Source organism: Anas platyrhynchos, chromosome 16 (genome assembly GCF_047663525.1).
Source record: "Anas platyrhynchos isolate ZD024472 breed Pekin duck chromosome 16, IASCAAS_PekinDuck_T2T, whole genome shotgun sequence".
Lineage (NCBI taxonomy): Eukaryota > Metazoa > Chordata > Aves > Anseriformes > Anatidae > Anas > Anas platyrhynchos.
Window position 1 is genome coordinate 263,476 of NC_092602.1, and position 18,764 is coordinate 282,239.

At 39.3% G+C, this 18,764-nt stretch overlaps 2 protein-coding genes across 11 annotated transcripts; one reads left to right on the plus strand and one right to left on the minus strand.

The window, feature by feature from the left end:
• Positions 1-321: 321 nt before the first annotated feature.
• On the minus strand, positions 322-7,770 carry CCDC117 (coiled-coil domain containing 117). 2 transcript variants are annotated; one of them, XM_038187494.2, is made up of 6 exons: positions 7,535-7,770; positions 6,790-7,148; positions 6,018-6,068; positions 5,409-5,642; positions 3,852-3,989; positions 322-3,330 (listed from the first exon to the last, which is right to left on the minus strand). In XM_038187494.2, the coding sequence occupies exons 2-6, from the start codon at positions 7,143-7,145 to the stop codon at positions 3,078-3,080; spliced, it is 1,032 nt and encodes a 343-aa protein (XP_038043422.2). In that variant the 5' UTR covers positions 7,146-7,148; positions 7,535-7,770; the 3' UTR covers positions 322-3,077. The 2 variants fall into 2 exon arrangements, with proteins under 2 accessions (XP_038043422.2, XP_038043423.2); XM_038187495.2 differs by lacking the exons at positions 3,852-3,989; positions 7,535-7,770 and having other exon boundaries at positions 6,790-7,292.
• Positions 7,771-7,784: 14 nt separating this feature from the next.
• LOC119718548 (solute carrier family 2, facilitated glucose transporter member 11-like) lies at positions 7,785-18,610 on the plus strand. Of its 9 annotated transcripts, none has more exons than XM_038187485.2 (13): positions 7,785-7,926; positions 8,058-8,433; positions 9,591-9,689; positions 10,386-10,546; positions 11,531-11,655; positions 12,168-12,297; positions 13,513-13,661; positions 13,816-14,003; positions 14,549-14,659; positions 14,770-14,871; positions 16,019-16,094; positions 16,645-16,772; positions 17,714-18,610. In XM_038187485.2, the coding sequence occupies exons 2-13, from the start codon at positions 8,380-8,382 to the stop codon at positions 17,915-17,917; spliced, it is 1,527 nt and encodes a 508-aa protein (XP_038043413.1). In that variant the 5' UTR covers positions 7,785-7,926; positions 8,058-8,379; the 3' UTR covers positions 17,918-18,610. The 9 variants fall into 9 exon arrangements, with proteins under 9 accessions (XP_038043413.1, XP_038043418.1, XP_038043419.1 ...); XM_038187490.2 differs by lacking the exon at positions 9,591-9,689 and adding an exon at positions 9,713-9,817; XM_038187486.2 differs by having other exon boundaries at positions 7,786-7,926; positions 8,061-8,433.
• Positions 18,611-18,764: the final 154 nt, after the last annotated feature.

The following is an 18,764-nucleotide window of genomic DNA, read 5'->3' on the forward strand; positions in this document are numbered from 1 at the left end:
GATTTTATACAGAAATAACCAAGCTAGGCACTCTGAAGTAAAAGATCTGAAAATACAAGCAATAGCAACACCTTTTACCAAAGGTAACCCTTTGTTTTGTCAGACATGTTTGGATCATGACAGATTCACTGCCCTTTTCTGTCAGCTTCAGGTTTATTCTGCCATGCAGAACACAGTGGAGGAAAAAATTACATGCCTTTGGGAACGTGATTAAACTAAAAATCTTTTTAGTCCAAAATATGATCTTACCTTCCAAGTAAAGGATGGACATACATTCACAAGTTTTGTTTTCACTTCCATTAAGAATGAAGCACAGCCATCTAAAAATATTTTAGAAAATTTATTGAAAACTCACATAAAAAGGGTGATTTGGCCCCAAGAGAAGACAGACCAGAATCAGTTCTTCCATATTTCAAAATAAAGTTTTTTCCTAATACTGCATCACGTTTGCTATCCTGCTTGTAAACAGAATTAATAGACATATTTTGGGGAAGTCAAAACCAAATCAAACTGTTACAAATACAAAAGTTTGAAAACACCCACACTAGCTTGTCCTCTCTCTCTCCAGCTGATTGCTAAAGCAAGAATTTTGCTCGGTCCTCCTAGACAACTATGGGTCCTCCGTTACCCGTACTCTTCTTCTCCATCAGTTTAAGGATTCAGCCATGTTGTCTCCTAATAGTGGCATAAATTAATTATTAAAAAAAATCTTTTATACCAAATTTCTTAGACACATTTTTTCCCCCATCTCATGGTCTTCCTCAGTAGTCCACTATATTCTTGTTTCAGATGTCAGAATAACAGGGCTCGGTGATACTTTACTGACATCAAGGGATTAAAGAGGAAATACATGTCTAAAAGCTAACCTTTGATACAAACGTAGCAGAAAAAGAAAAGCATGTTTAAAAGGCATCTACACACGTTTGTTCTCCTGCAAATTTTCTGGGCAACTTGTCATTCAGTATTTTAAGAGGGAAGAAACTGTCTAGATTTGACATATTTAGACTTCCCAGATTTTTCTGCACCTTGTGCCATGTATTGCTGAGATGGTTTCATCACTTTTGTTTTTTTTATCCTTTCTTTTCAGCTTATTTAGGATCAGAGCTATCAGCCAAAACAGTCCCAACCTTGAACTTTCACTATAATCCTGCAAGTTTAAAAATTGATACTTATTTAGAGGCACCACATTTTCTACCTGCAATAACTACAGCCTTCCCCAAACTGCATTGCTTTACTTTATACTCAAGCAATGTAGCATGTCAAAGGCTGTAGATTTTAAGCGAGTTCATCAGTTTAATAATAAATGAGAAAGTTTACACAATTCATGCAAGAGATTTATAGCAGACTGAAAATAAAATAAGACAAGAAGGATCTGCACGCATTCTCCAAAGTTCCAGAATGGTAGTTATACAACAGTTTTCAGAATAATACCTATTCAAATGTTGGAATGTTTTTAGTGAAGCTCTGAAATATTTTAGCAAGAGACAGCAAATTTCACTCAACTTTCAACGAGAACAGCAAGATATACACAGGATTTAACAAAGAGATATCCTTCAAAGAAAGCTTCTCTGATCTAAAAGAGAAGAATGACTGCAGAAGACAAACTTGATTTTAAACTATCAACAATGGGTTAACCATTAAAAAAAATCAAAGATTATCAATTAGCTGTGCAAAGGAAGAATAGATTTTCTTACGCAAACGGCTGCAATACTGAGAGGCCTGTGTACTTGGCTCCTTTATGTTAGCAGGATGTCAAATACAGACTAGGATGCTAAGACTCAACAGAACCTATTACTTGGAAAGGGATTTCCTAAGAAAAGCCTCAATTGAGGTGTCTCTGCAAAAGGTCTGGGACTTAAGACCAGAAGATAAGATCTCTGCCTTGTTTAAGCATAACAGAAGTAGTGTGCACTGAGAAAAAGTACAAGCAATAACTCATTGAGGATTCTTTTTCTTAACACTAAGCAGGGTACAAAATTCTTTTGGCATACTTCTGTATAAACTACGTGGCATCATGTTAATGGCATGTTGTAGTTTAGACTGTAAATACAGGTTTCCGCAGGCAAAAGACAAATGTCTTTTTTTAGTTTGCCACCAATATCAGCAGTCCCACCTAAAGTTTGGGACTTAGTTGTACATGACATTCAGCATTTGACTCTCTTTACCCCAGAAAATCAGCTATTATCCAATTCACTTATCTTTATAAAAATTAAAGGATGCCATTTATTTAATGAAGAGTTATGCTGTCTTCAACTGACTTTCCAACTCAATGTACACTAAGAATCACATCATAATGTAAAATATGAATCAGTTGGCTGAGAACCACTTTTCCCTAGACTTCGCACCATCTGGGGAGGAGGGTCATCAAAAAAACAAACTATTCACGAGCCAATGAACCAAAGAAGACTGAAGTTAGTAGATAACTTGTAGTATCAAGTTAGTAGCCAGTTTTACTTTCTACAAAGCAAGAGGCTTATGCTCAGCTGTAATATTCCTTCCCTACCACATTACAGAATGCATCATTTCAATACTTGAGTTTACATCAAGTGCAAACCAGCTGCAGATGAAACGGCCATTGTGTGAAAAGCTGTATTTCTATTGGGATTACTTTTCTGTCTCTGACTAAACTCAAAATTACTTCTTCCTTTCAATACCTTTTTGTGATTTTACTGAAACTAACTGACCAAGCACAGTATATGCACCAGTCTTAGTGGCTCAGTAAGTGAAAAAGTGTGGCTTGAGCCACCGTAACATTCAGTATTTGGATTTTATACCTGACCAAGGACTACTAAGAGGACATTTCACCATTAACAAAGATGGAAAGCTGCTTTCTTGTTCCAAAGGTATTTGAGTTGCTTTCTCAGTAAAAATTAGAATATTTAACAGAGCAATCTTTTTTTTTTTTTTTTTTTTAAAGTTTCCTGAAGTTGTGTCTGGCCAACCCATGTTCTTACGATTGTTACTAGGAAAAATAATAATAATAAAAAGTCAGATTCACACATCAAACCAGGAGAGAATCAAAAAAACAGCAACAAAAAACAGCAGAAGTTCACCACTTCCAGTCTACAGACTTGCATCTACAACTCCATTTCTTCTTCTGCACACCCAGAGATTCCCAAACTAGTATACATATCTGGAGACACGACAGTCTGTTGTGATTCAGGGAATATTTCAGTCTGTGGGTCAAAAGCAGCTCTTGGTGTTAACTGCTTTGCTTGACACCCTTCTGTACTCTGCTGCCTCAAGTTCTTAACACAAACAGGCTTCAGTTTATCTGTGAGAAATTCAGGAAGAGGTTTCCAAAGCACCAGCTCCATAGAAGGACGGCTCCTAGAAGGGATGGAGTGCCAGTTAAATTACAGTTCTCCAATCACAACTGCTAAATGCAGAAGACCAGTGAATATCTTCATCCTTCGTGCTAGCCTGGAACTATATTCCAAAATGCATATACCAACTATTAAATTTCCTCTTCCTTAACTAGTTCCATTACTTCTAGTTCTAACCACGCATTTTCTTTCACACAAAATTTGATGAGTACTGTTGGTCACACTTCAGGACCTTCTTCTTTTGGAAACCCGCATATATAAAAACGAGGATATAGTTGTTTATTCAAGATGTTTCATTCTGTACAAATGAGGAGTACAAAACACAGCTTGATGACCACTATAGTTACACTCATTTTGTTTTACATTAGGATAGTTTTTCCTATTTTTGACCAGATGAATGGTCTGCTACACAATGTTGGCTGCATCATGCAGTAATTAAGGACATCTCCACAAACACAAGACCAGGCCTCTCATTTCATTTGCATGTATTAGCTACATAGCACCATGATTTCCTCCAGAACTTACATAGACTCTATTATTTTCTTTGTCAGGACTTCACCAAAATCCCTCTTCATCCCTTTTTTAAGGGTATCTGACAGGATAAGAGTGGGCAGATTGCTAACATTTCCATCAGCATGAACTTCCTCATCTTCATCAATTATCCTAGGAATGGAGGGGGAAGAGGGAAATAAACACTATTGAGCATACTGTTAACAGGCACATCCACTGCAGTTCTATCTACGTGCACTGCACTATACAGTGTAGATAGGTGACCTAGGCTGGGTACCAGAAGCAGCGGGGCCATGTTAACATGAGTCTCTCTTGGGCCAATATACCCTAAGAATGACTGTTACCATAGAAGCCACTTGAGCAGCTATGCCACTTCTGGTACCTAAGCTAGCTTTGTTATCTTTGCATGGTCCAGCAGTGCACAATGCACACATACACTGAGAAGAAAAAAAATAAAATACCACAAATTCACTTCCGGGGCAAGTGTAAAATTCAGTCATATTACAAGAGTGAGTCTCAGTTACGTAGTAACTTCACCAGCTTAATTCTTCAGATGTCAACTCTGAGAGTTATTTAAAAGCTACTGAATATAGTTCTTATCTTTAAAGATTTGGCATCAGTGTCTCTGATTAAGAGCATAAAAAGTTAAAGCATTTAGAACAAATTGGAGGCACCTCCTTTGTTTTTGATAAACCTTTTATAGAGAATTTAGTAGAGTAGCTGGGAAGGAGGGGGAACAGTCCTCTGAGAGTTCTAAAGCAGACTTTGTAATGCAGGTGTAGCCAGATCACAAAGAAAAAACATTATTACTTTATTTACCTATGAGAAATGCATCTCTTCATGCATCATCAATTGAGTAATCATCTAAAAAAATCTTTTTTTTTTTAATTTTGACTTTTCTAACAACTGTCTGCAGTGTGTTTTTGTTTTTTTTTTAAGAGTATTCTGGAATAATAGCACAACTGCAGTCAACTGATATATACACAACATGCTGGAAAACCTTTCAAATACAAGAATGCACAATATGTTTATTAAATGACTGTAAAAATCTGCCTGTGGCCACCCCGCCATCCCAATATCAAGCCACCTGATATTTAATAGCAAGATGAACCTCAGTCTTACTGCATATGTGCAGAGAGAGATCTCTGATTCATGCTAATTTGTACACTAACAAATTCACATCTGTCCTGAGCGTTTAGAAGAATTAATTGCAGAACAAGCTGCAATTGGTTGAAAAAAAGCTGAGCTCAAGTCAGACTATATAACATGAGTTAGAATTAGAGCTCTGGATACTCACAAAAGAGTGTAAGAACCCATTATGGTACATTGATGCTGCATGATGATTTTGAAGAGCATATTTATTCAGCATCTCTTGCATCCTCAAGTTCAGATCATAATAGCAGCCCCAACACTCATAAAAACATAGGTAGCCTACAAAGAAACCACTTGCACACAAAGTTGATCTCAGACTTACAGTAGTGTTACCACACTGCTAAATGCTAGTTTTACCCCTTACTGCCCACCAAAAAGGGAAAGCTCAGCAAAGCCAGTCTACTCAATCCCTGCATTTACCTGTCCTCAATTTCCTGAAGCTTCCTGCGAGCAACCTCGCATTGCTGTTCCCCCATTGTCTGATCCATTTCTTCACAGGGAATTTCTAACATGGCAGTTTCAGGACGGCTGCCACCATACCGACTTGCTACCTCCCCAGCTGCCTGCTGACCTGCACAGAGAATCCATTCTTCAGTGTTGGGATTCAAAGGGCAATTTTTGGTTCCTGTCAGTCTCTTCTTCTTCACAGGACAACTAGGAAACAAAATAAGTTTACAATTGACAAAAGAGAAATGTTGTATTCTACACAAAAATATGTTACAGAAAGTAACGTGTGTTTCACCAGATTTGACTAACTATGGAAATACAACCTCCACAAAACAAGACACATTGCTCTTATTAAAACATGGGTACCCGTGCCAGAAAAATTAGTGCTACTCAGTTAATTAGGTAGCTGAAGTGGATTTGGGCTTGCTCATGTGCAATTCAGGGGAAGAGTTCCAAATTGAAACAATGGAAGATGCTCCTTTCCTACGTATCCTGTAGATAAGATGTACTCAAATCTTTATTGAAAATAAAAAGGAAATTCTTATAAGATTTCTCAGGCTATTAAAGACAAATTTAATTTACCCTTCTGCCTCTTCTTCTAGCTTATGCTTCTTTCCACCTCGAACAGTGACACTGTAAAATAGAGAGAAATGGTTATTGGCTTGCAATTCTATCTTCCAACGACATAGATTTTCAAGCAATATTTTCCTCCCTTTTCAAACTTCACGCACAGCTTGAACAGCAGTAAGAGCAATAGTCGCCACATGTCACCAGTTGTGAAGGGACTGAAGGGTTGGACAACAAGGACCAACTTTTGTTCCAAAGAAAATCAAAGAGGTCTGTAATTGCTCAGTTCTCTGAGCAGAATGCCCGATAATTTCTCCTTTATATTATTTCTTTTTTCCCCAAGGGGCAAGAACAATTTTTGCTAAAATTCAAATGCTTCAAAACTAGCATGTGAACCAACTTCAGGCTCTAATAATACATTGATGACAGACTCAAATTAAATGTGACCAAACAACAAAATATGACAGAATAAGACTTTATACAAGTATTGTGTGTTCACATATTAGAAAGAGTGAGTTTAAAAAGAAGTACAAGAGCTTAAAGCATATCAAGATCTAGGAAAATTCGATCGCATTTCTTTCTTTTTTGAAGGTTCCTTCATCCTTCACCAAGAAACTTAAAGGCAGTAGGAGAACCAACACAGTTCTAACATACAAACAATACAATACCGGAAGAAAACAAATTCGAACCTCTCTTGGAAAGACAGGTTATTTCACAAGGCCAGTACAAATGAGGAACATTTTCCCTTCCCCGTTCCCGCAGTAACGATGCTGATGTTGGTACTTACTGGCTGTGACTCTGCTGCTGGTGCAAGCCTCGCGGGTGCGCCGCGTTTGTGAAGGAGCCCACCGGAGCGACAGTCAGGCTCTCGTTGTAACTCCCAAGCGCAGCAAGAGCGGCAATGTCAAAGCTGCTCTGCAGACACGCGCCGGAGGAGGCGCAGCCATCGGCGCCGTCGCTCCTGTTCCCCGCCAGCATCACGGCGGGGGGCTGCAGGTACCCGCGGCCGGCAGCTCCGGGCTGCGAATCGTCCCGCGCGACTCCCGGCAGGCCGTGGCGGTCAGGGGCCGCGGCCAGCGCCTGGGGGAACTCCAGGGCGGGCCCCGCAGGGATGCCCGGGCAGGATCTGCCCAGAGCTGCCATCTCCTGCCGAGCAGACAGAGGACGTCAGCCCCGCCAGGCCGCGAGGGGCCGGCCCGGCACCGGTGCCGCCGCAGGGCGAGCGGCTCCCCTCAGGCGGGCCCGGGGCCGGCGCCGCCTCCCGCCCTGCGAGAGCCGCGCGGAGCTCCGGCCCGCGGCCGCCCCCGCTGCTCGGGCCGACCCGGCCCGGCCCGGAGCTCTCCCGCGCAGGCCCGCGCTGAACGGGGCCGAACGGGACCGGACGCGGGCGGGCGCCGGCAGCGGGGCGATCACTGAGGCAGCGCGGGCGAGCCGGCCCAGCGGCACTGCAGGCAGCCCTCGGCCGCGGCCGTGGGGCGCCCCACCGCAGCAGCAGGGAAGAGCCGGAGCTCGCCCGCCCGCGCCGTGCTCACCGCCGGGCCGGGCCGGGCCGGGCCGCGCCGCTCTCGGAGTCGGACGGCGCCGCCAGAGGCCGAGTCCTTTCCAGGCCTTTCGCCCCGCTCGGAGAAGGCGAGCGCGGCACTATGGGAGCTGTAGTCCTGGGCGGCGGCCGCGCGGCACTATGGGAGCTGTAGTCCTGGGCGGCGGCCGCGCGGCACTATGGGAGCTGTAGTCCTGGGCGGCGGCCGCCCGAGTCCCGCTGCTGCTGGGATGGGGGCGTGCGGGAGGCGCCCTCCTTGCCCGGCAGCGGTAAAGCCCCGGCCTCTCGAGGGCACCTCGAGACAGAGCCGCTGTTGTTCGCGGACTGCAGCCAGAACCGCCGGGTCGGGGAGGGCCTCCCCTGGAGCAGCCAAATCCTGATCAGGTGAGGAGCTCGGCCGGCGGCTTTTCGCCGGCTCCGTGGTGTGTGGTTTGGGGAAGAAGCTGGGGCTGTAGCCGCGAGCAGCAGGCGGTATGACGCGGAAGCACAAGGTAACTGCCTGTCATTTTCCTTAGTAGCTGAAGTCTGTAGCTAACTGGCGACTGAAGGGCATGCTTTCTGCTCCGATGTAAATGAAGAAATTGAAAGTGGTATGAAATGTATTACCGGGAAACTTGCTGTTGTGAGCTACTTAACTGCTGTCGTGGCTTCGTAAGACTTAGCGAGCGCTGGACGTTTCCATCTAAAGAAAGTCGCGGACTGTTGAGAAGAATCCCATTGGCTAGAGGTGGACCCAAAATTCTTTGTTTTCATACAATAACAGCTTCATCTCTTTGGCACCTTTTGTTCCTGTAGTGTAGTTTATTAAAGTTTTGCAAAGGAAATCTAATTCAGCCCATGATAAGAATGGAGTACCAGCCCCTACTGAGAGGGTCTAGCATGCGCAGCAAGGTAAGCAGAATGTTCGTGGCCTCTGAAGATGGATCCTGCAGAAAGATTTTAGCTTTAACATTGATTCATGATTGCAACATTTTCTTATTTTCACATTTATTTTTAGGTCATGATTAGGCTTGTGAAGTTTTGTATTGTCCTTAGACTGCAAACTGTGTCATAAAATGGAAGCTGTAAAAGCACATTTTCCGATTCTTATGTTCTTATATTGAATGTTAAACCATTTTTTGTTTGTGGCCTATTTCTAAAATGAAGTGGAACTGATAATGCTGTTGTCCATGCTCTAAGAAGTCTGGGCTTAAACTCCAATGTGACACAATCTGTGATGGTTGATGAACAGACTGTTTTGGACATGAATAAAGTGGAGGCGTTACAAAAACATATGATGTGTGTTACTGATTCTGGGCTTGTGTCTCTCTCTCTCCTCCCGCTCCCCCGGTGCTCTCTTCTCACTGTTTTAATGCTTACAATACAATGATATAGTAGGAATACTTTATTGTAATTGTAAAATATAAATAATTTTTAATTATTCATCTGAGTAGAGCTTGAATTTCTTCACAAAAAGTTATAACCAGCTGTTTAGCAGATCAGGAACCTGCGGTGCAGGGAAGTGGAGTGGCTTGTTCAGGTCTAATGAGTCAATGGCAGAGTTAGGAATTAAATTCCTGTGTTGCTGTTAAAACTGTCAGTGCTACTGTGCTTTTGTAGCTCTCAATCAGGATGATTTTATTTCTTGTTTTTTTTTTCAAGACAGAAATTGTGAGTTTGTTAATTCTCATATGGAGTTATTGTGTCTTTTACACCAAACACACAGTCCTAAAATTCTTTTGTAAAAACCAGAGACCATGAGCAGCATGGCGTGTGCAAAAAGCATTCACGCAGTTAGTAACTGCTACTGTTCTGAAGCGGTTGTGTATCCTACAGCTAATCTGAAAACTTGTGTTGTCTCTGAAGAATGCTAGTGATCATGGCCAAAGTCAGTGTGAAATGTTTTTCCTATTACAGATATTTGAGAGCTTATGTCATTTTCTAACCAAACACTTTCACAGCCTGAAAAAATATGTGGTTACCTCACCAATTTTTGTCCTGGGTATTATATGCATGTGAGCTCAAGGGTCTATCTCTTTTCATACTTGACATTCTCTCTTGTTCTCTAGTTTCCTAGCTGGACCTTATTTCTGGCTGTTTGCGCTGTGGGAATTGGAGGGACCTTTCAATATGGATATAATGTTTCCATTATCAATGCACCCACCCAGGTAAAATATTGTCTGTTTTGCAGTAATGGAGGTATCCTGTCTAACTGGACCAAGAGGACAAATGCACTTTGACTGTGGTGGCACTGGGTTCCAAAGCAGTATGAAAGATCCTGCTGATTTCCAGAAGGGTTTCGTATGAATTTGTGAATACCTCCTATCAGAAGTATTCTGTGTCAGACAAAAGTGCCAGAAATCCCATATAAATAGCTCTATTAAAATCTGCTTTAGAAGGATTAACAGAATAAATAAGATAAATAAGTAACATTTTCCAGTTACACCTGTGACTAATGTAGGCCAGAATACTAAGGATACTTACAGCAGTCCATCACAAGGTAGCTTACTGAGAAAGGCCACCTTAGAGAGGCAAAAATGTTGCATCTGTAGGGCCTGAGTACCCATCAAAGGTATTTTCACCCACTGGTTGTGAAATATGTAGTATGCCAGAAATAGAGGGAGAGTCCAGGAAGTTTGTTCATCTGTGAAGTCTTTGTTTGCTGACTAAGAACAGGAGCCTCTGAGTACAGATATGTGTCAGTTCAAGAGTTTCTAAAGGCAAATTTTAGTATACCAAACATGTACAATGACCATTTCAAAATTTTGACATGTGAATACTGTAAGAAAGGAAGAAGAAAATCAGAGTTGCAGAAGGGCATACATAGAATGCTATGCTTGTATCATCATTTCTTTCTGCTGCAGCATATTCACAGGTTCTTAAATGAAACTTGGATTAGCCGTTATCACATGGAATTAAGTCCAGATTTGTTGACTTTTCTTTGGTCTGTCATTGCTTCTATATTTTCACTTGGAGGTCTTTGTGGAGCCCTTATTGGAGGCAGCATGGCAATTCGGCTAGGCAGGTGAGTTACATAGGCAGGCAGACACAGAGCATGTTTTCTTTTCCTACCTTTTCATTGGGATGTAAAGGAAATCAGTGGAAAGTGGGAGTGGGAAACAATGTACATTAGGTGACTATAAATGTTTTTCACTTCAAAGAGCTTTCTAGCACAGTTTTCCATTTTGTTCCAACGTGACTTAAAAGATGAGCCAGAATTAAAGCTTTCCAGTCCAGTCTTTCCATTACATTTATTGAAATCTCAGAAAGAGTATGGAAATACTGTATGAAAACACAGGTTCCACATGCACACATTTGATAGTAAGGACATGCTGTGAACTCTGTAACATTTCATAAAAACTCCGTATAGATTCAGCATGAATGGACAAAACCACACTCCTACCTTGTCAGGCGTTTCTGTCTTATCACAGAATCACAGAATTGCAGGGGTTGGAAGGGACCTCCAGAGATCATTGGGTCCAACCCCCCCTACCAAAGCAGGTTCCCTAGAGCAGGTTGCCCAGGTAGGCATCCAGATGGGCCTGGAACATCTGCAGAGAAGGAGACTCCACAGTCTCCCTGGGCAGCCTGTCCCAGTGCTCCGTTACCCTCACCGTGAAGAAGTTGCATATTGGTGCGGAACTTCCTGTGCTCCATTTTGTAGCCATTGCCCCTTGTCCTGTCCCCTCTGAAAACAGGTTGTCCAAATCCCACTGTTGCCCACACTTAAGATACTTGTAAACATCAATAAGTCCCCTCTAAGTCTTCTCAAGGCTGAAAAGGCACAGGTCTCAGCTTTTCCTCATAAGGAAAATTATGTTTATAAACTTTATAAGGATATAAATTATCCTTATGTTTAGACTTTATTTTTGAGTAAATAGTTGTATCATATTTCCAGTGAATAGCATGTTTCATCATTACAAAGCTCATTTTTTTCCCTATCATCAAAAAGTAAAATATTTTTAAAACCCATTATTGCTGATTTCTGTATTGTTTTTTTCCTCTTCAGGAAAGGAGCTCTTTTGATGAATAATATTATTGCAGTACTGGCTGCCATTTTAATGGGGATCAGTTTTCCTACTGGTTTGTTTGAGTTACTGATTGTTGGAAGATTTTTAATTGGTATAAATTCAGGTAAATGATTTCCTATTCCTACTTTCAATAAGCTACAGTGAATAATAACTTATTGTTACTGGTGATTCTTTAAGTATTATAATACATCTTTGTACACTGCTTTGTAGATATGATGATCAAAATTTTCTGTTTAATATGGAATCTGAAGGCAGTTCAGTTCATAGAGAAATTAAAAATAAGTCCAATTTTCTGCATGTTTTGGTTCAGTTACTCTTTTCAAAGCAAAATCTAGAGACTAAAAAGACACTAGTGCTGTAATACTGACCTACCATGATATGACCTGTTTGTAAAGGCATGGAGAACCATATCTTTGGTGTGGTTGTAATAAGCTAGAATAAGAAACTGTTTCATTAATGACTTCTCAGTATTATTCAATAAACAGGCTATTGTAAAGGAACAAAATGTTCTTGAGCACACAAATCCAGGGTATGCACTGCATAGCATATGCTTTGTGGAAAAAACAAGAAAGATACAATCTATTAATAGGAAAATGTTTCTCCATTTACTTGCAGGTATTGGGATCTGTGTGCAACCTCTGTATATTGGGGAGGTTGCCCCAAAACATCTTAGAGGTGGCATGGCCATGGGTAGTTCCATCTTTCTGACTGGGGGGATTCTGACAGGACAAATAATTGGTTTGAGGTTAGAATTTTTTTTTCCCCTCCTGTGCATTACTCACATTTAAATAATTGTAATTCCCTGCAGCTCCCCGCAAAACACTCATTGTAGCATTAGTGAATGACTTCATACAGAACGTCTACCTGTAGGAAGATAACTGCTTTTATCTCCTCAGGGAATTATTCTCTGTGTAGGTGAGTCAAAACAGAACAGCACCAGTTAAAGAAGCACATTTAGGCCAAGTTCATATTTTTGCAGTTTCTTGCTGGTGACAAAGAAGTATAAAATAATTCATACAACAGGACTTGAGAACAAGTCCTTGAGAACAAGTTGAGGGCCTCTTAATTTTTATATTGTAGCACAACTGCTGTTTTTGTCCCTTGTGAGATCAGATGAGGTTGCTAGGGACTTTATCCGGTTGGTTCTTGAAAAATTCCAGGAATAGACTACATAACCTCAAGATGAAAAGCCTCTTTCATGAAGTCTGCTAGAAGCTTTCCCCTGCCCTAAGAGCTGGTACCCTGAGTAACAGCTACATTCTTATAGTTTCTACATTCTTATTTTTTCTCTTCTCTCTTTCAGTCTACCAAAGCCCTTAAACTTTTCCCTTTTGTCTTTATTGCCACCTTCTAAATTAACTGATTTTGCTGGATACTTTAGGTTTGTATAAAGTAGAATATAAACTTCAGACTGCATAACCTAAGGTCAATATTTAAAATGCAATACACTTTCTATTTTAACAAGTTCATATTGCCCACAACACATCATCCTGCAGATTCTAACTTTATCAATTTTAATGACTCCTTTCTATGTAAATACACTTTCTAATTCAATCAACTTTGAATAGGAAGTGGGATCAGATGACCTTCTGTGTTCCCTTCTATGGCAAATTATTGTATGATTTTCAAAAGCAAATAGGAGTGTTGGTTCTGACCTTAAAGTGAAGTCCTTAAGTTCTTACGTTCCTGTAACCCTAGAAAACGCTGCTACAACAAATCTGAAATCAGTGCTTGGAACCAACACAGCAATAAGCAGCAGTAAAGCAGTGTTGCTTATTTATTCCCAAGTGAAACCTGATTTCAGAGTGGGTGGAAAGTACTTTCTGAGCCTCCTCCTGTTGAGGTTCACAAGATATAAGTAACTAGTTACAGGGAACAAACATCTTGCTTTCAGTAGTCTTCTGAACAGTCACCAATAGCTAATTACCTTTTTTTCCTTCTTTTTCCACACCTCTTCCAGGGAATTACTAGGTGGAGAAATGTATTGGCCTCTTTTGCTATCCAGCAGCTCTTTTCCAGCATTTGCCCAACTTTTATTCCTGCCGTGGTTTCCTGAAAGTCCCAGATATCTTCTTATTGACAGAGGTGATGAGCTGAGCTGTGCCAAAGGTAATTTACAGTGTATATACTTTCTCTGCATCTTCAAAAGTGTACAATGAGTATATCTGGTTTCAGATTTTCCTTTTCTTATCAATGCAGCATAGTTACATTGCCTAGTACCTTTTGGCCTATGTTTTTTTGTTTGTTTGTTTTTTGGTTTTAGCTTTGAAGCGATTTCATGGCTCTTTGCAGTATCAAAGGGAGATGGAAGACATACAGCAGGAATGTTTTGCCTTGGATGGGGAAAAACCCAGGAAGCCCTGGCAACTATTCACTGATCGTGGTGTGAGATGGCAGCTCATTACTGTGATTGTCATGACTATGGGCCAGCAGCTCAGTGGGATAAATGCTGTAAGATTTCATACTTAAAAACAACTTAAGCAATTATTTAACTTCCATTTATTTTTCAGCCTTTTTTTAAAATGAGGGGCCCGTGTAGAGAATCTCAGAGAAATGGCATAAATGAGAGAGAAAACCTGTCTTATTCATGTTTATTAAATTGAAGCATGTTTATTTATTTATTTTTAATTATTATTTCCATGTTTTTGGTATGTAAATTGCTTTGAAGAATGACCTAATTTTTGTGTTTACATCTTTATTCTTCTGAAAAAGTAAATAAAGGTGGATCAGCTTATCCCATGACATGTAGCTTAAGAATGATGAAACATTATATTTAGTAAGTTGAATAATTATATTTACTTTTATGATAGCAATATATTTACCTAGATGCTAATTTATCAGGTTCTTCTTGCTGTTTAGATCATATTAAAAAGTCACAATATAAAATATATTCAGGAGTATGTTAGTATGAACTTGACTTTGTCTCCAACTGACAATTTATCTATTGGGAATGATCCATTCTTTTATTCCTTTTTACTTTCTTCCTCCTTTTGTAGATTTATTTCTATGCAACTTACATTTTTGAACAAGCTGGGATCTCAGCAGAAAAAATCCCATATGTGACACTTGGCACTGGAGCTTGTGAATGTCTCACAGCCCTCACCTGTGTATGTACCAATTTCTTCTACCTTTTAGCATAATGAATAACAATGCTTGAAGAACAACTTTGGTAAATATGAGGTTGGTATAGTAATAAAATATTATGTCTTACCCATAGGGTTTACTGATCGACTACGTGGGAAGAAGATATCTTATCATTGGCGGATACCTCCTTATGATCTTTTGGAGCATTGTTTTAACATTCTCTCTGACTTACCAGGTGTAAAGAAGGACTCATTTATATTACATGATATAACTATAAGTGAGTGAAAATCTGTGATGCTCAAAAGAAGCTGGTACATGAGAGCTGCATAGATTTAAGCATCAGTGTAAAAAAATGACAGTTGAAAGATTTGATTGATTCTCCCACTATATTTCCATAAAGTAAGAGAAAACTCTCAGATAAGATTTGATCCTGTACTTGTTTTAAAACTGAAATTGAGTTTAATGCTGAGGAGGAAAAAAAAAAAAAAAAAAAGCATTGACAAAACAGTGTGTATTCTATCTTTTAGGATGAAATACTAGATAGTGATGATATTAAGCATCAGAGCGTCAGAGTCCACTTCAGAGGCCTAGATTTAATCATTTTATTGTAACTTTTGTAAATTTCTGGGTTTGCTTTTGAATAATGACATTTCAAGCTTAGGTTTGGACTATCTAACACACCTAGTTTCATATACATGTATTTAGTGATCCTAACATTTCTTTACTGCATTGTTGAACTGATGTATACATAATGTGATGAGAAAAATCTGTTTATGCTATGAAAGTGCTTAGTAATGATCCTATGAGTTATCTAATCATTATAAAATACAAGAATAAACACTGACAAAATCACAGAATCACAGAATCACAGAATTTCTAGGTTGGAAGAGACCTCAAGATCATCGAGTCCAACCTCTAACCTAACACTAACAGTCCCCACTAAACCATATCCCTAAGCTCTACATCTAAACGTCTTTTGAAGACTTCCAGGGATGGTGACTCCACCACCTCCCTGGGCAGCCCGTTCCAGTGCCTAACAACCCTTTCAGTAAAGAAATTCTTCCTAACATCTAACCTAAAACTCCCCTGGTTGAAAATGTTGAACTAGTAACAATATATAATTGTGACTTTTTATATTTGTGTACATTTTTAGTCTTAGAGGACTCATTATAAATCTCGACAGAAGTACTAGACACAACTTAGTAAAAACTGAAATGAACAATACTGACTTTGTCTGAAGCAGTAGTGTTAAGTGCCTTAAGCATCCATGAATGACTTGGTCTTACTTGAAATAAAATAACTAAGAGATGTGTAACTGTTAAAACTCATTTTTTAAACTGGATTATCAAAACTTAAACTAAAACTTTTTTTTTCTGTTCCAGGAACTGTACTCATGGGTGCCTTATGTGAGCATGACATCTATATTTGCCTTCATACTGAGCTTTGGGTTGGGACCAGGTATCACACAGTAAAGAATGTCTTGAAGTGCTGAACTGTGTCTTGGAGGGTGGAGAGAGAAATGTCTGCAGCTCTGCTGTGTAAGCCAAGCAGTAGCTATTTACTGTATGGCTGCTGATGCTCTCTGGTTAAGGAATCCAAGTGAGGCAGTCTTATCAAAATGATATAGTTTCAGTCTATGTAGCCTGAAACAGGCTTACGGTGCATTCTTGTCAGGGCCAGCTACGCATGAGACAGGAGTCCTAGTTCTGGCCATTAATTCAGTCAAGTCATACGAGAAGCAAGGGAAAAAAAAACTGTTATGCTTTTTAAAGGAATTCTTGCTCCTTGGCAGTTGTGCTGAAAAAGGACTAATTCTTAGAAGAATGCTTACTATGTGGGCAGTAGATTCAGAGAGGTGCTGTTAAGAATACTTAATTTTATTCATTTTTAATAATAGATTGGGATCAACTATTGGCATATGGAAAAGCAACTCAATTTTTCTGGCATCAGAAGTACTCTGCAGACATTTACAATAACCCATTCTGTTTCCAAAACTCATTACCCCCAGGTGGCATAACAAATACCCTGACAGCTGAATTATTTATACAGTCTTCACGTCCTGCTGCTTACATGATAGGAGGGACTATTAGTTGGATTAGTTTCTTCACAATTGGAATGCTCTTTCCCTTTATAGTGGTAAGTTTGCATAACACATTTTCCTAATTGTCTAACCTCCCACTATCTCCTCTCTCAGGTTCCATCAAACTGCTTTTTCTTATACAACATAAGAAAACTTACATAAGACATATAAACATAAGATAAATAGAAACCCTCATCTGAGCCTAACTAGATTCAGTCCCTCTTAAGGGTATTGTTTTATTTGTTAACATCTAAAAGTGTTAAGTTAAAATAAAAAGAATTCATGAGAGGTTTGGATTTAAAAAAAAAAAAAAAAAACAACACACAAAAAACAGGAGGTATCAAAACTAGAAAAAATTAAGCAGATACTGAGATTCAAATAAAACATTTTTTGATAGTTCCCTGTGGTTTTACATTGGAGTAGAAACAGTACTTGGGGCTAATGGTTTGTATCTTCTTTGAGAGCTCACTAAACTTACATACAGAGAATGCTGTGATCAGAAAAATTGTTAGGAAAAAACATATAGACTTTTATTTCTAGACTAACATTTTGGTTTAGCACTTAAGAGCAAAACATGCATGAAGAGCATGCAGCAGAGTATCTATCTTTATCGTTTCTTCTTGGTAGAACTCTGCTTCTGAACAAGAGGTATTTATTTTTTGTATATGGCACTACAAATTTTCATTCATAAAAAATGTTATGAACCTAAAATATTAGCTAAATGTTACCAACTTAAAATATCTAAATTATTGAAATTTTTATTTTAGGGAATGCTGACTTGCCATTACATTATACACGATTCATATCGTGTATGGTTTGATATTAAAAATAATGTTATTTCACACTAATTCTGTGCATGCATTAACACATGCGTGTTTAAACAGTTTAAGTCTCTGGGTGGCAGTGTAAGGGAATAATGGAAACAAAGCATTTTGTTTTCCAACCCCTGGTCATACTTAAAATATGTTGCAATCAAATAAATACAATCTATTTTCAGAAAGGACTGAAGCAGTATTGCTTTCTGGTGTTCTTACTGGAGTGCTCCTTAGTTGCTGCTTTCATCTTCCTCGTAATTCCTGAGACAAAAAACAAGTCTTTTCTGGAAATCAAAAAGGAATTTCACAAGCTTAATTTTGGAGGAAAAAACAAAGAAAAGGAAACAGAACTTTATGAAAGAAGACAACTCCATGATGAATTTTAAATCTGTGTTATTCCACAGCTGTTATAAAACTACTTCAATGAGAACTATGAATGCTGTCCTCTAAATTAGCGATGAACAAGTAGTTTATTACTTCCTCCTGTATATTTAGAGGAGGCTTAATTAAAAGGTGAGTTAATCTTTCTGAAATGCTGTTAAGACAGATACTGATGAAGTGCTATTAAAACATCATATATGAAGACTCGATGTTTAGTTACAACTTGATGTTGTAAGAAATGCTGGTGGAGGTTGATAAATTCCACTCCTCCTGCCTCCAGCAGACTTTGTCAGACAGGCAATACAAATCAGTAGCTGTTATTTCTAATAACCTCACTTCAAATTCAATTATCGAGCATATGTTAATGCTTTACTGAATAAAGCATACCTAGTCTTCTGAGGCATTAAATCCCAAACATGAACTTCTGTGAAACTGGTATTTGAAGAATTCTAGTCAATTTATTAACTTGAGGTATTTAGTTGCTGTTTTTCATTTAAATAACTTCTCTGAAAGATTTAAGGAGATTCCTCCTCCAGTTATATTGCTGTAACCGCAGAAAGACACAGGCATTCTATATCAAAGAAGTAAAGGCAGGACAACACCTATGTGAATTTTTCTTGTATTATCTTAAGTAGTAATGATGTTTATTCCAAAGGTTTGTTTTTTAAAGGGTAATAATAAAAGTTTCTGGCACTTGAGTGGGTTTTTTATTTTTGTTTCCCCCTCTCCCCTCCCCAACATAGAGGGAAAATTTAACATTTTAAGTTGTGCAGCAGGGTAAAACCTCTTCTAATTTTTTAAGGTCATTTCCTGGCAGATTAAGTTCAACAACACAAAAAGCACGAAGTAGAA

What these genes read in the sequence shown, in the direction of transcription:
- LOC119718548 (XM_038187485.2), top strand. Translation starts at nt 8,380, where the DNA reads ATGATAAGAATGGAGTACCAGCCCCTACTGAGAGGGTCTAGCATGCGC. An exon ending in TTTAATTGGTATAAATTCAG is followed by an intron (nt 11,656 to 12,167) that starts GTAAATGATTTC and finishes ATTTACTTGCAG; the next exon opens with GTATTGGGATCTGTGTGCAA. An exon ending in GGACAAATAATTGGTTTGAG is followed by an intron (nt 12,298 to 13,512) that starts GTTAGAATTTTT and finishes CACCTCTTCCAG; the next exon opens with GGAATTACTAGGTGGAGAAA.
- CCDC117 (XM_038187494.2), bottom strand. Translation starts at nt 7,145, where the DNA reads ATGGCAGCTCTGGGCAGATCCTGCCCGGGCATCCCTGCGGGGCCCGCC. An exon ending in CAGCAGCAGAGTCACAGCCA is followed by an intron (nt 6,069 to 6,789) that starts GTAAGTACCAAC and finishes TCTATTTTACAG; the next exon opens with TGTCACTGTTCGAGGTGGAA. An exon ending in AAGAAAATAATAGAGTCTAT is followed by an intron (nt 3,331 to 3,851) that starts GTAAGTTCTGGA and finishes CATCCCTTCTAG; the next exon opens with GAGCCGTCCTTCTATGGAGC.